Source organism: Vulpes vulpes, chromosome 16, assembly GCF_048418805.1.
Source record: "Vulpes vulpes isolate BD-2025 chromosome 16, VulVul3, whole genome shotgun sequence".
Lineage (NCBI taxonomy): Eukaryota > Metazoa > Chordata > Mammalia > Carnivora > Canidae > Vulpes > Vulpes vulpes.
This window is the reverse complement of record NC_132795.1, coordinates 47058640-47073330: the sequence shown is the minus strand read 5'-3', so window position 1 is coordinate 47073330 and position 14691 is coordinate 47058640. Positions and strand designations below refer to the sequence as shown.

General features: G+C 60.6%; 2 protein-coding genes across 5 annotated transcripts; both read left to right on the top strand.

The window, feature by feature from the left end:
- Window positions 1-1515: 1515 nt before the first annotated feature.
- On the top strand, window positions 1516-5711 carry ADM2 (adrenomedullin 2). Of its 3 annotated transcripts, none has more exons than XM_072742881.1 (3): window positions 1516-1976; window positions 2098-2218; window positions 2824-5711. In XM_072742881.1, the coding sequence occupies exons 2-3, from the start codon at window positions 2109-2111 to the stop codon at window positions 3140-3142; spliced, it is 429 nt and encodes a 142-aa protein (XP_072598982.1). In that variant the 5' UTR covers window positions 1516-1976; window positions 2098-2108; the 3' UTR covers window positions 3143-5711. The 3 variants fall into 3 exon arrangements, with proteins under 3 accessions (XP_072598982.1, XP_072598984.1, XP_072598983.1); XM_072742883.1 differs by having other exon boundaries at window positions 1622-1836; XM_072742882.1 differs by having other exon boundaries at window positions 1622-1972.
- A 217-nt stretch (window positions 5712-5928) lies between these two features.
- MIOX (myo-inositol oxygenase) lies at window positions 5929-11712 on the top strand. 2 transcript variants are annotated; one of them, XM_072742879.1, is made up of 11 exons: window positions 5929-5960; window positions 6156-6216; window positions 6677-6757; window positions 6936-7016; window positions 7134-7296; window positions 7461-7528; window positions 7648-7757; window positions 7834-7901; window positions 7994-8043; window positions 8119-8231; window positions 8327-8555. In XM_072742879.1, exons 2-11 carry the CDS (start codon window positions 6202-6204, stop codon window positions 8433-8435), a joined length of 858 nt encoding a protein of 285 aa, XP_072598980.1. In that variant the 5' UTR covers window positions 5929-5960; window positions 6156-6201; the 3' UTR covers window positions 8436-8555. The 2 variants fall into 2 exon arrangements, with proteins under 2 accessions (XP_072598980.1, XP_072598981.1); XM_072742880.1 differs by lacking the exons at window positions 5929-5960; window positions 8119-8231; window positions 8327-8555 and adding an exon at window positions 11178-11712 and having other exon boundaries at window positions 6096-6216.
- The last annotated feature ends 2979 nt before the right edge of the window (window positions 11713-14691 follow it).

Here is a 14691-nt window from a genome sequence, read left to right as displayed (position 1 = left end):
CCTCTGCCCACCCCTCCCTCGCTGTCCCTCCAGAGCTGGCCTGCGGCCTCTGTCCTCTCCACAGTGTCTGGTGGCGTCTGTGACGCTCCCACGCGTGTTCCAGGTCGGCCTTCTCCAGCCCCAGGCCCACGAGGCTACAGGGCAGCCTGACACCTCTGCCAGGAAGACCGCAGGCACCCAAACCCACCCTCTCTAGGGGCTCCCGCATGGGCCACCAGAAGAGCTGACCTCGTCGCCCGCCCCCAGGGTCACTCAGGCTCTGTTCCCCCAGGCCGCCCCTCCTGCCCCGTGGCACCTTTCTACCCTGAATGTCACGGCTTCGCGCTCCCTCCTCCCCAAGCTGGAAAAAATAAATCAATGCCTAGAACCCGGGAGGGCTGCTGCTGCCTCCCTGCTCGCCTCCGGACATGAACCAGGCTACTCCACGGACCGGAGCTTAACACTTGTCGAATTACTCACCCCACGAGTGTTTGTTGAGCTCCCATGGTGTGTGTAGCCGGAGGAACAGAGAGAGGGCAGGTCCCCCGTGCTGACGGGGCCGCGAGGTGGCAGAGGAAACGTGGGTGGATGCAGAGCTGTCCCCGGGCAGATCCCCAAGCCCCAAGGGACCACTGACACCAAGCCCATACCGTTGGGTGTGGGCTGGCAAGGGCTCCGCGGGCCACTTGGCGCTCTGTCCATACGCACCCGTCCACCCCAACAGGGATTTCCACTTCTAGGAAAGTCCCTGCTTCTTTGAGCTCACACGGAAAGGTTCTTGCTCTTGGAAAGACTGGAAATCGCCTAATTGCTCATAAGTAAAAGATCAATTTAGAAGTTACAGAACAGGGATCCCTGGGTGGCGCAGCGGTTTGGCGCCTGCCTTTGGCCCAGGGCGCGATCCTGGAGACCCGGGATCGAATCCTACATCGGGCTCCCGTTGCATGGAGCCTGCTTCTCCCTCTCCCTCTGCCTGTGTCTCTGCCTCTCTCTCTCTCTGTGACTATCATAAGTAAAAAAAAAAAAAAAAGTTACAGAACACATGTGTGTCGGGGTGGGGCCATGCACAGGGAGAGTGGGGGTCTCTGTCTTCACATGTTTTTACTCCAGTATGCAGGTGTGATGCACACCCCCCTCCACCTGCCCCAGGTGAGATACACATGCCCCTCCACCTGCCATAGGTGAGATACACACCCACTCCACCTGCCCCAGGTACGATGCACACACATCCCCTCCACCTCCCCCAGGTGCGATGCACACACCCCTCCACCTGCCCCAGGTGCGATGCACATACCCCTCCACCTGCCCCAGGTGAGATATGTTGCACAAGAGCAAGTCAGGAGGGGTTACCCGCCTGGAAAGATACGTGGTGGGTGGTAATTGAGGGCTCTCACTTTTTACTTAAATTTCTCAGAAAGTCCTCATGATCCCTGTCTCGGGGAAGAGAGGGCAGAGACGGGGACCCTGGGGGAAGGGCCTCTGAATCACCGTAGTGAGGAGCTGAGCAGCTAGCCTGTGGCGGCGGGCATTCGGGCCAGACCCGCCCAGGCCGCTCATGGGGCAGACACCTGGGGGAGGGACCAGACTGGCCGACGCACCCCCAACACCTGCCCCCTCAGCCTGGAACGTTCCCCCGGCCCCCGCCCCCGGAAGGCGCCAGAGGTGGGGCGTGCGGCTGGGAGCCGCTAGGGCCCGAGGGTTGGGGGGGCTCCCAGCGGGCTGCCCTGTGACGGCTCCCTCCGCGCTACGCGCTACCGGGCTGTGTCGGAGTAGGGAGCAGGAGGGCGGCTCCGGCCTGCCTGGGGCATCTGGCTCCGCCTCCTCCTGGAAGGACTATTCAGCTCTGGAGGTGCTGAGGTCAGTCCCCTAGCGGGACCCCCGACCTAGCACAGGCCTTACTGGAACAAGGAGGCTCCTGGCCCAGCCTGCTGCCGCTTCTCCCCTGAGACCTGCTGGCCCGCAGACAGACAGACGGACGGACGGACAGACAGACGTAGGTATGAGCTTGCCTGCCCTGGGCCTGTGCCCCTGACCACCAGGGCTACCCAGTGTGCCGGGAGAGGGCTGGCTGCAGGTGAGGGCCGTGGTCCCCACACCTGCCTGGCTCCCTCCCCGCAGCCCCGCCCGCCATGGCCTGGCTCCTGACCGGCACCCTCGGTTGCATCAGCCTCCTCTACCTGCTGCTCCCGGGCGCCCTGTCCCGCAGCCTGGGCGGGAGCCAGCGGCCTGCCCCCCCCAGGTGAGCGGGGTTCACAGCTGCCCGTGCCATGGCCCACGGGGAGGCGTCCCCCCAACATTCCCCAGCACTTGGGCCCCCTCCACCTGCTGCTAGGGCTTTCCTCCTAAATCAAGGGCCCATGTAGGCCTTCAAATCCTGAGGGGGGGCAAGCGGCCCCTCCTCCTTTGTCTCCCCCCAAGGACACTTCCCCCATCCCCCAGCCCCCTGTTGGTAGAGCCATCCCCTCAAGGAGGGAGAGGTCAGCCAAGAGAGGGAGGTGGAGGGATGCCCAGGACTGCCCACCTCTCCCACCCAGGGGAAGGGGGAGCATGCGGGTCCTAAGCATAGTGACCCACGGGGGCCAGTGGCGCCCTTTGCCCGGGGAGGTTCAGGTGAATGGACATGGGACCTGGGCTGCTGAGGTGGCTGAGGGCCAGGACCCAAGCCCAGGGCTCAGAAGGCGCCGTGGGCTTCCCCTGGCAGCGCTCCAGGGCTCTGGGGAAACTGGGCTTCCCCTGCCCGTGACCCCATGCCTCTGTGGAAGGGAGAGTGGCTGGGCTTGAGGGGGTCCCTGAAAGTTTGGGCCACCAGGTTTCCTTCCTCCGCCCCCCCCCCCCCCGCCGCAGGGAGTCCCCAGCCCGTGCCCCTTCCAGCAGCCTGAAGCCTCGATCCCCTGCGCCTCGGCCTGTGGCCTGGAAGCCACAGCAGGCCCTCCAGCCTCCACGGCGCACCAGCCGAGCCCCTGCCACGGCTCAGCCTCTCCGGGATGGTGCCCACCGACACCGGGGCCCCCGCAGGTCCCAAGCCCAGCTCCTGCGGGTGGGCTGTGTGCTGGGCACCTGCCAGATCCAGAACCTCAGCCACCGCCTATGGCAGCTGGTGGGGTCAGCCGGCCCACGGAACGCAGCCCCCATGGACCCCAGCAGCCCCTACAGCTACGGCTGAGGTGGAGCGGCCCATCCCAGCCGGGATGCTGCACCTTGATCCCAGAGCCCCCACCCGGCCCCCCGGACCTCCTGCAAACAGCAGTCCCCTGAAGAGCTGGCGACCCCCCGAAGCGCCCCCTGCCCTACCCCACACCCACCAGGTTCCGTGGCTAGCACCGCAGCCCAAGCAGGTCCGCAAGCAGTCTGGGCTCCCAAAAGGGCTTTGGGAGCCAGGCCTCCCCAAGACATGGGGAGGCCAGGGCCAAGCAGGCACACCCGGCCCTCCCCACTGGACCTGACCCCATCAGACTGAGCCCCGCTTGGCCTGTCCCGGGGCCCCAGCCTTCCCACCCCCGTGCCCTTGAGTCTGTGAGGGCAGCAGGCAGGGGGACCCCACGGTGGTCCCCGTCCCCGGGGCCGGCATGAGGGAGGGCAGGCCACGCCAGGAACTGTTGCTCCAGTCGCCAACTCTGGAGGCTGAGGTCAGGGTCCAAATGGGGACCCCTCCCTGGATCTCCAGGCAACACAGGGGAGCCTGGGAGGGGGCACACGGGGCACAGGGGGAGGGAGCAAGATCTCCCAGCCCAAACAGGTCAATGACGTCACAGCCACCACCACCTCAAGTGGCTGGATGCCAAGCGAGGGTGGGGGCACCTCAGGCCTCCCAGTCTCCGTGAGCCCACCCTGCCCCGCCTGGGGACCCACGGAGGTGGCAGGCTTATGGAGAGTCAGGGAGGCAGATGGTCCTTTAAAGGTTAGAACGAGCTCTCGGGCCAGTTCTGCTGTGTGTCCACCCCGGGTGGGTCCTTCCCATGCGGGGCATCCCTGGGGACTGTGCCCTCCATCCCAGCCACACAAGGCACAGCCCAGCCTCCAGAAAGGTGGTGCCTCGTTCATGGCAAACAGTGATGACAGTGCTCCTCCGCCAACATCTCCACCACCCGTGAGGTCAGCACTATCACTACCCCCAGTCGAGGAGCAGAAGCCACGGCCACAGAGGTCAGGTGAGTTTCCCCTGCCAGCGCAGCGTCCACCCGTGGGGTCCCCAGCACGGGAGTCTCCTGGAGAAGCCCATCTGGGCTCCCACCCAGTGTCTGCTCTTCTAGCTGGGGACCCGCCTGGCCAGGTAAGGCTCCTGCCCTCCCTTAGGCCCCGTGGGGACAGGTGAGGCTGCTTCCTGAGCTCAGGTGAGGGCAGTCACAGTTGGCGTGGGAAAGGCTGCCTGGCGAGCAGAGATCTGAGGATGGCCAGGCACTGGCAGTGCCAGGACCCCACATCCACAGGGGGTGGCAGGGAGGCCCCTGAAAAGCAGCTAAGAGGCTGGAACTGGTGTGTGTGACCGTGGGCAGAGGGGCCAGGGGCCTGTGGTCACCGCAGGGTGTCAGCAGGGCAGTGAGGAGGTGGGAGGGGGAGCCAGGAAGAGGAGCGGTCTAGGAGGGTCAAACCCAGAGAGTCAGGAGCACCATGTGGCCAGGTGCCCCACTCCCACCCCCACCCAGCACCCAGTCCTGGGCCCGTGCGTGCTCATTCTCCGTGTAGAGTGCCCCTCCTCCGGGGTCAGAGCGGCCAGCCCCCAGGACGCCCTGTCCTCGCTGAGGCTCTCCACAAGGTTGCAGGTGACAGACTGTTGAGCTCCAAGCATCTCTGCACCGTGACACGTGGTCACAGCATCGGACCTGCTGTCCGCCTGGCCCCTGAGCTCCCGGCCACTTGGGGCACTGACTTGGTGTCCACCCGGACTGGTGGCGGCAGCCCCCGAGCAGCCCCAGGGCCCCAGCAGCCGTCTGTCTGCCTCTCCCCATCGCCCCAGACAGTCAGCTGGTCGTTGACTCCTTCTACTCTAAGCCACCACCTGCTTTGGGGTGACAGCTCAGTCCCCTCCCCGGGGCCCCCACCCTTCCTCAGCCAATGCTTGCCCAGCTGCGGGAGGCACCAGCAAACAGCCCCCTCCCCACAGCCACAGTGGGAGGAGACCCAGGGAAACTACCTCCTTGGGAGCAAAGCAAATGACACCCCACGACTCCCCATGTATCAGGACAACAGGTGGCACTTTGAAGGGGTCCCCGTGCTCCCCAGCTTGTTGTCAGCACAGCCAGGAGCAGCCCCCCAGCCTTCTCGCCCAGTAAAGCTGAGTAGGGGCTCCAGCCTACATGCCGGGTCAGCCACTGCCCTGCGTCCCCCTGCTGCCTCCCTGCCCTGACCTCCCTGCCCTGACCATACTCTGACTGCCCCCAGCTCCACCCGCCATCTTTCTGACATACCACAAGGGCTGGTTCTGCTCCCAGTCAGCCTCCTTCTCTCGGAGAATGTCAGGTCCCCGCTGCATGTGCCCGCCCTGGCCTGTTCTGTGCTCTGCCCTTACCCCGACGGAGCCCTCACCTCCAAATCCAGACACAGGGCGCCCTCTTGACCCAATGGCAGCCAGGCTACTCCACAGGGCCTCACCCAGTGTTAGCAAGGATCCCCCCTCCTCAGTATCTGCCCCTAGTGACTTCCCGTCCACGGACCCCACTCTGCTTCCTGGCAGCGGCCCGGCTGGATTCTCTCTCCCCTGTTGCAATAGTCGTGAATAAAGTCTTTCACCTTCATTTAGCGAGGCTCAGAATAACTTTTCCTAAAAGCCCCTGCCCTTAGTGGAATCCGGGAAGCCTGAGGCTGATAGGTGGGGCCTGGGGTCTGCACACCTGTTGGGAGGGGCCTGCTGTGGGTGGGGAGGTGTGGGGAGGGGTGGGGAGGGGAGGGGAGGAGAGGGGAGGGGCGAACAGGGAGGGGCAGGAAGGAGAGGGGGAGAGCTGGAGGCTGGGGGACACACGCTGCAGCCTCCAAGTCCCAATCAGGTAGGTGTCTCAGGGAGCTGAAGTCAGGGAGGGGGGTCGGGGCCGGGGCCGGGGCCGGGGCCCTGGGAGCTGCTCCTGTGCTGACACATTAACTCCCGAGGCCAGGAGGATGGTGGATGGTCACTCATTACCAAGGGCCAAGGCCAAAGGGCAAGGTGGCGGCTGGTCCCTTATGTAACCTGTGGGCATATATAGGGGCACAGCCTGCAAGCTTCTCCCCACTGCCAGCTGCTCCCTCGAGATGAAGGTGGCTGTGGTGAGTACGCCAGGCCCAGAGGAGACGCAGCCAGCGTCCCTCGTGGGAAGGAGCGGCCGCCCCCACCCTGTCCCCGCTGGTTCCCGCCAGTCTGCTGGCCCCGGTCAAAGGGCTCCCTCCCTCTGTCTTCCTCTGCTGGTTTAGGCTTAGCGGCTTAGCAGGGGCAAGGGTCAGCAGCCCCACCCCTGGGCCCCCTGCAGACCCGGGGGCTGGTGCCAGGCACTCCCACTCAGCATCCTGCACACCCCGGTGTCACCCCGATTGGGCATCTGGCTGACCCCCCCGAGCCAGCTTGTCTCCGGTGGTGCGGTGGTGCATGCGCTCTGGAGGGTCTGTGCCCCGCCGTGCCCCAGCCTCGCTGCTGACCCCCGGTCAGGCTGCGGTGTCCACAGGGGGATGTCCTCACTTCCCCGTGGGGCCGGCATCCCCGCGAAATGGGTTTAATCCTCCACCCAATCAGGGCCCAGACCCTTCCCTGGTCTACCGGCCAGACATGGACCCAGAGAAAGCCAAAGACAAGGGCAGCTTCCGAAACTACGAGGTAAGGACGCTCCCCGGGCCAGGCCCGCCCCCCCTTCTTCCCTGGGGGGGAGGGGCAGCACCTGCCCCTTTGCACAGCTGGGGGCCCAGCCAGGGAGGTTGGAGCAGCGGCCCGGGCTATGTTGGTCTATGCTGGTCGGGGCCCCCGCGAGCTTCCTGGCGGCCCCTCTGACTTGCAGGCTGGCCCGCTCCTGGACCGGGTCTTCGCCACCTACAAGCTCATGCACACCTATCAGACGGTGGACTTCGTCAGGAAGAAGGTACTTGGCAGCTTCCTGGGCTGTCCGTCCCCGCAGCCCCCAGCAGGACGGCTGGACGGGGCCCGGGTCAGACCCAGCCGAGCCCATGGCCATGCTGCCCCCCCCTTCCGGCCCTAGCACATCCAGTTTGGGGGCTTCTCCTACAAGAAGATGACTGTCCTGGAGGCTGTGGACATGCTGGACGAGCTGGTGGATGAGTCGGACCCGGACGTGGACTTCCCCAATTCCTACCATGCCTTCCAGACAGCCGAGGGCATCCGGAAAGCCCACCCTGACAAGGGTGTGTCTCCCTCCTCCCCCGCCCCTGGGGTGGGGTGGGCTGCATTGGGTGGGTGGGAAGAGGGGTCTGTGCCCTTTCCTGGCCTCACCCTTGAGCCCCAGGCAACCCCTCCCCGGCCCTCGTCTCCCACCCGCTCTAGCCGGCTCTGTCCCTGTCCCTCCCAGACTGGTTCCACCTCGTGGGGCTGCTGCATGACCTGGGGAAGGTCCTGGTTCTGGCAGGGGAGCCGCAGGTAAGGGCAGGGGGGCGGCCGGGTGATGCTGGGGCAGTCTGGGCCGCGGGCTCTGGAACCCGCCAGGCCGGGGAGGGGGGATAGGCCAGTCACCCCCTCTACCGGCTGCATATCCCCAGTGGGCCGTCGTTGGAGACACCTTCCCCGTCGGCTGCCGGCCGCAGGCCTCTGTGGTTTTCCGTGAATCTACCTTCCAGGACAACCCGGACCTCCAGGATTCTCGATACAGGTGCCCCCCACCCCCAGCCGCTGGTCCCCCGTCACACGGGCTCCTGAGCCCCTCACTCCCTTCTCTCTCCCTGCAGCACGGAGCTCGGCATGTACCAGCCTCACTGCGGGCTGGAGAACGTCCTCATGTCCTGGGGCCACGACGGTGAGGCTGCTGGTGGGCGGGTGGGGGGGGGGGCAGACGGGACCCTGGGGCCTGGCTCTGGGCGCCCGATGGTGACCCCCTGTCTCCCACAGAGTACATGTACCAGGTGATGAAGTTCAACAAATTCGCTCTTCCCCCGGAGGTAGGTGGGGGGGGGGGGTCAGCTGGCCTGCCCCCACCTGAGAGCATGCTCCAAGTGCCGTGCTCCTGCCCTCAGGCCTTCTACATGATCCGCTTCCACTCCTTCTACCCTTGGCACACTGGCGGCGACTACCGGCAGCTGTGCAGTGAGCGCGACCTGGCCATGCTCCCCTGGGTGCAGGAGTTTAGGTAGGGCCAGCCCTGGGGGGCGGGGGTGGGAGGAGGGCCTGGGGGCCTGGGGGCCCCGGGGGCCTCCTCACCACACCGTCCCCCTCCTGCCGCAGCAAATTTGACCTGTACACCAAGTGTCCCGAGCTGCCAGACGTGGCCACGCTGCGGTCCTATTACCAGGGCCTCATCGACAAGTACTGCCCCGGGGTCCTGAGCTGGTGACCAGCCTGCCCCGCCCCCACCCCCGCCCAGGCCTGCCCAGTGCCCCGCTCCACCTGCACACCCACGGCCAGCGCCCCCCGCCTGACCGCTCTGCTCACTGCCAATAAAGACCTTGCAGCATCTCGTTAGTGTGGCTCCACGCTGCGGGGATCCCGCCGCCCCCGCCGCCCCCACCCTGCTGCTCGCCCTTCCAGCTCCCGTGTCACTTCCTGGGGTTGCCTGCCCATCCTCACCCTGGCAACGTCGGCAAGTGCTCTGGGCCCAGTGTCCTTAAGAAAACAAGATGTAGCAAAACATTTGGTAGCTAGAAAAACAGGTTATGGAGAACCTTGTGGTGCGAGGAGCGGTCAAGGGCAGTGAAGGCAGGCAAGAGGATCCCCCCACCCTCCCGGCCCCGGGGTGGCCAAGCCTCCTCTGCAAGTGGTTTCAGGTTTCGCCCCGCCCCAGGGCTGGTGCTGGCTCCCTCCCTCCCTCCTAGCAGCTCATTTCTCGGAAGAAAGTGGATCCTAGTCTCAGGGACTTTCCCTCTGTTGGTGTTTTGCTGGCGGTGTCCCCACGGATTCCGGGGTTCTGGGTGGCCCCATTCACTGGTATCCCCGAGAGGCGCCCTGAGATTGGGCCCCGGCGGGCGGGCGCAGGAGGGCCTGGGGGCCACAGGTGCCTGTGTTCCGGAAGCCACGGCGCTCGGCGCTCGGATTAGAGCCCGAGAGGTGGTCCGCCTGGTCAGGGCGCGGTCCCCCGGCTCCCCGACGGGCTCCCCGACAGAGAGCAGTGCCCCGTGGTCTGTGTCTGCGGGCCTCAGCTCGGTGCCCCGGAGACGAGCAGTGCTCCGATTCGGTGCGAGAGTGTGCGGATTTTGGCCTATTGGGGCTGCGGCCCAGGAGTCACCCCCGCGGCCAGGGTTGGGGTAGAGCTTCAGGAGGGTCCGCTCTGCCCGCTGCTGCGACAGGACAGGCTGTGTTAGGTCCCTGTGTTTCTGTGACAAATTACCGCAAATTTGGCGGTTTGAAACAAAACCTGATTCTCCTGAGTCGTGGAAGCCAGAGGCTGAGATGGTGGCAAGTGCTCGGCAGGGCTGCCATCCCACACAGGCTCCAGGGACGATCCGCCCACGCTGGTGCCCCGCGCATGGCCTGCTCCCTCAGGACCCCTCTGCATGCCCCAGGGAGATCCCCCTCATCCCAGGATCCTGACCTTGGTCACATCTGCAGGATGCCTTTTCTAAGGCATTACATTCATAAGTTCCAGGGATTTGATGAGGATGTGTTTTGGGGGGGGCTGTTCTCAAGCGCCCTGGGAGCTTCCCTTCCCTGCTCAGAGGGCAGGGACACCCGGAGGAGTTGGGCGGCTCTGGGTTGGTGGGCGGCAGGTTCAAGAAGCGTGGGAGCGTCCACAGGGGCGGCCCCGAGGCAAGCAAATCTTTGCATTTGCTGCTAGAACCTTAAAAGTTTGGGGGCACTGGGCTGGCTCCATCGTAGAGCGTGTGGCTCCTGTGGCTCGTAGTCTCGGGGCGTGAGTGTGAGCCCCCCTCCCACCGGGTGTAGAGAGCACTTAAACAAGGAGCATCTTACACAGAGACCCCTAGGGGGTCCAGGCACCATCCAAGGGGTCCCCGGCCCTTTCATATTCACAGACTCAGTGTTCAGTGCTCACCTGCCCATGCTCCCGCCGCCCCCCTGCCCTGCTCCGTCTTCCAGGTCACTTGTCCTTCCTTCTGGAAAATTGCTTCCTCCCTGGGCAGCCCCTCCACACTCCCTCCCAGCCGGTGGGCTGAGGCTGGGCAGGTACACGGGGCTGGGGGGTGGTCCCTCCCTAGAGCTGCTTCATGGGGTGCTGGGGACCACTGTGGAGGCCAGAAGTACGGATCTGGGGGAAGGGCTGTGGAGGGTGAGCTGAGGCCCCTCTGCCCGCTCGGAGGGGGCTGGCATGAGAAAGGGGGCTCAGTGCGCTGCTTCTCTGGGCCCCAAGTCAGCATCCTGGGCCCAGCCTGGGGAGCCTCCCCACGGGCACAGCAAGAGGGGCCATGTTGGCTCCTGTCCCAGGGTCCCCAGGCCCTCTCCAGTCTCCAGGCCATCTCACACGGCCCCGAAGCCAATGGCCCCATAGTCTGTCCCCGCCAGGATACAGTCAGGCCTCACTGGGCTCCAGGGCTTTGGGGCAGCTGAGGAGCCTGCGGACGGGAGCGGGCTGCCCCTCTGCAGACGCCGCTCCGCCTCCGCCCTTATCCACCTTGGTCAAGGCCCGAGGCCTGGGCTCAGCCTGCCAGCACCCTTCCAGCCAGGCGCTTCTGAGCCGTCAGCTCCCCCTGAGCTGTGGGCCGCAGGCAGCACCCTGCAGGGGCTTGCTCATTCTGGGGCCGCTGGAGGCGGACAGTTGGACAGCCTGGAGCGTCCAGCCCGCGGGAGCCCAGGGCTAATGAACAGCCTTTGCTGCTCTGGGGGTGGGGGACCCCAGGAAGTCAGGGACAGCAGGGGCAGGATGGCCCTGGGAACAATGACAGGGCGGCGGGTGGGTCCCTTGGTAGGTAGTGTGCGCCACTCTTGGTCTCGGGTGGGGAGTTCCAGCCCCACAGTGGGGGGCAGTTCCCCTGGAGGAGAAACCAAACCAAACCGACCTATGTCACTCTTCTCGCTGAAACAGATAGTGAGTTTATTTTTATAGTTAAATAGAGTTAATGAGTAAATATTTAGGGAAATCTCTCAGCTTAATTTTCCAGGTGGTAATTTTTTTTTTTTTTTTTAGATTTTATTTATTCCTGAGAGGCAGAGATACAGGCAAGGGAGAAGCAGGCTCCATGTGGGGAGCCCGATGCAGGACTCGATCCCCGGACCCTGGGATCACACCCTGAGTTGAAGGCAGACACTCAACCACTGAACCACCTGGGAGTCCCCGGCCAGTTGATTTTTGACAAGGTTGCCGAGACCATTCAATGGGGAAAGCACTGTCTTTTCAATAAATGGTGCTGAGAAAACCGGGCATCCACGTGCCGAAGAATGTTGCCGGATGCCTACCTCACACCATATGCAAAAATTAACTTGAAAAGGACCAAAGACCTAAGCTACGAAACTCTTGGGGGAAATCTTCGTGGCTTTGGATTTAGCAATGATTTTTTCGCTATGACACTAAAAATGCAAGCAAGAAAAGAAAAAATAGGGATCCTTGGATCGAATCCCACGTCAGGCTTGCGGTGCATGGGGCCTGCTTCTTCTCCCTGTGACTGTGTCTCTGCCTCTCTCTCTGTGACTATCATAAATAAATAAATAAAAATTAAAAAAAATAGGTAAATAGGACTTCATAAAAATGAAAACCTTTTGCGCACTGAAGAACACCATGAAGGGAGTGAACAGGCAATATGCAGATGGTAAAACATTCACAAATCCTATATTGATGAGAGATTCGTATCCAGAATATATAAAGAGCTACAGCTCATTAACAAAAACCAAACAATTAAAAAAAAAGGCAAAAAAATAATAAAAAATTAGGGATCCCTGGGTGGCGCTGCGGTTTAGCGCCTGCCTTTGGCCCAGGGCGCGATCCTGGAGACCTGGGATCGAGTCCCACGTCGGGCTCCCGGTGCGTGGAGCCTGCTTCTCCCTCTGCCTATGTCTCTGCCTCTCTCTCTCTCTGTGTGTGTGTTACTATCATAAATAAATAAAAATTAAAAAAAAAATAAAAAATAGGCAAAAGACCTGAATAGACAGGTCTTCAAAGATACACAAATGGCCAAAAAGCACACGAAGATGCCCAATATTCATTAAGCAAAGGCACAATCAAAACCACCACGAGACACCATTTCATACCCATTAGGATGATTATTACAAAAGAAAGAAAGGGAGGGGATCCCTGAATGGCTCAGCGGTTTCACGTCTGCTTTTGGCCCAGGGCATGATCCTGGAGTCCCGGGATCGAGCCCCCCATTGGGCTCCCTGCATGGAGCCTGCTTCTCCCTCTGCCTCTCTCTATCATAAATAAATAAAAATTTAAAAATCTTAAAAAAAAAAAAAAAGGGCAAACCACCAGTGTTAGTGAGGAAGTGGATAAATCTGAACCCTGGTGCATCCCTGTGAGGAGGGAACGTAAAGGTGCAGCTTCTCTAACAGTTACTGGTTCCTCAGGAAGTTAATGGGACCTACCAGGTCCTGCCAGTCCACTCCTGCGTGTGGACCCAAGATAACTGAAAGCAGGGACTCAAACAGATGCTTGTATGTCGGTGTTCATTTAGGTCATTCACGATAGCCAAAAAAAAAAGGTGGGAACCGCCCAAATGTGCATCGATGGATAAGCGAATAATCAAAACGTACAAATGCACGATGGCATGGTATCTGGCCGTGGGAACGAGCTCTGGCCATGCCGCCTCGTGACTGCATCTTGAAAGCACGGTGCTAAGTGAGAGATGCCGAAGCCAGACAAAAAAGGGCACAACCTGTGTGATTCTACTCAAAGTGTCCAGAACCGGCGATTCCCTAGACCTAGAAAGTACATCAGTGGCTGCACAGGCCTTGGGGGGGGAGCGGTTGGCACACGCCAGCTAAGGGGATGAAAACGCTTAAAAATTGACCAAAGTGGTGAATGCACAGCTCTGTGAATCCACTGACAGCCTCTGAATCATGCATTTTTAAGATTTTACTGATTTACGTGAGAAAGAGAGAGCATGAGGGTGGGGGGAGACTCTCAGGCAGACGGTGCTGGGCATGGAGCCCGATGCCGGGCTGGATCCCATGACCTGAGCCAAAATCCAGAGCCGGACCCCTGGGGCGCCTGGGTGGCTAAGTTAGTTAAGCCTCTGACTCCTGATCTCAGGGTCCTGGGATCCAGCCCCACGTTGGGCTCCCCATGCGTGTCGCTGGCACGCATGCTCTCTCTCAAGCAAATAAATAAAATCTTAAAAAAAAAAAAAAAAAGGTTATAGGAAACAAGACAAAAACCCAAGAAATTCGCAAACAATTTAAAAGCCTGAAGATTAAAAGGAGCAGCTTAAAATTCTATCCGTAGTATCTCCCTACACAATACAAGAAGCATCAAAAATCAATGAGAAACAGGTTAATTATTCAACAAGCAGTGCTGACAATTCTGGCTGCTTGGGGGAAAAAAACGGTTTCTGTGTTTCACAATATGATGCAGTCCATTTCAGATGGATTAAAAAGGCAAATGTAAACAAGGAAACCTTCAGGATCTAGAAGAAAAGACGGGCTTCCGGGCGGCCTGGCGGGAAGGCTGCAGGTGTGGGCCTCGGCTGGCAGCGGTTGGGGGGGGGGCATGGGACACGGGGCCATCGGGGCCATCGCAAGTTAGCTGCAGATGCCCGCTTGGGTCCTTCACTGCGGTCCGTGCAGTACCAACTGCCGAGGCCGTGCCTAATGCTCAAAAGGCACTGCTTAAAAGCAGGATTTTCCACTAGTTTGCAAAACTTACTATAGGAAACTCGCCGGAAGAACAAGCTGGACTCAGGAGGGTCAGGACGCAGCAGGGGAGGGGACTAGATGAGGTGGCTCCGTGGTTGGCTGTGACCCCGGGGTCCCGGGATCGAGTCCCGCATCGGGCTTCCCACAGGGAGCCTGCTTCTCCCCCCCGCCTGTCCTCTGCCTCTGTGCCTCTCACGAATAAATAAAATCTTAAAAAAAAAAAAACAAAAATACAAAACTGTAGACCACCTCACCCTGGGCATTTCCACTGTTCTGTATAAGGTGGCTTTTTTTTTTTTTTTTATTGCCAAAGTCTAATAACAGGGGAGACTGTCACTCTTATGCATGAAAAGAATAATAAATAACCTAGAATAAATCATGGATGAAGTAGTCATTTAGTCACTTGATGAGCATGGGCTGTACAAGCATAAAAATAGTAAGAATCAAAACTTCAAATATAGTATGAATTCAGTTCCATAAAACAAAACCAACGTTGGTGTGCATGCCTCCTTGCCATGAGTGTGTGTGTAAAGTGGGAGAAACAGAACTCGCTTTGCTTTATTTTGCTTTCTGTGTTTTTAAAACAATATTCTCCCCAGTGAACGTATTACTTTCATTTTCAGGAGATAACGTGTTTCATGACACACATATCCCCCCCAAAAATCCTGAAGGCAAACAACATGTTTTTGAATTTTAAATACACAACTGCTTTAAGCGCTTGGTGGGATTTGGAATTCAAGTGGAAATCAATGTACAGATCATTGAACATAAGAGCACATTTGAAGGCACCAGCAGCTCAGAATGTCGGCCACCGGTGGCCGTGGGCACGGGCTGCGCGACGAGTTCTGTTTGAA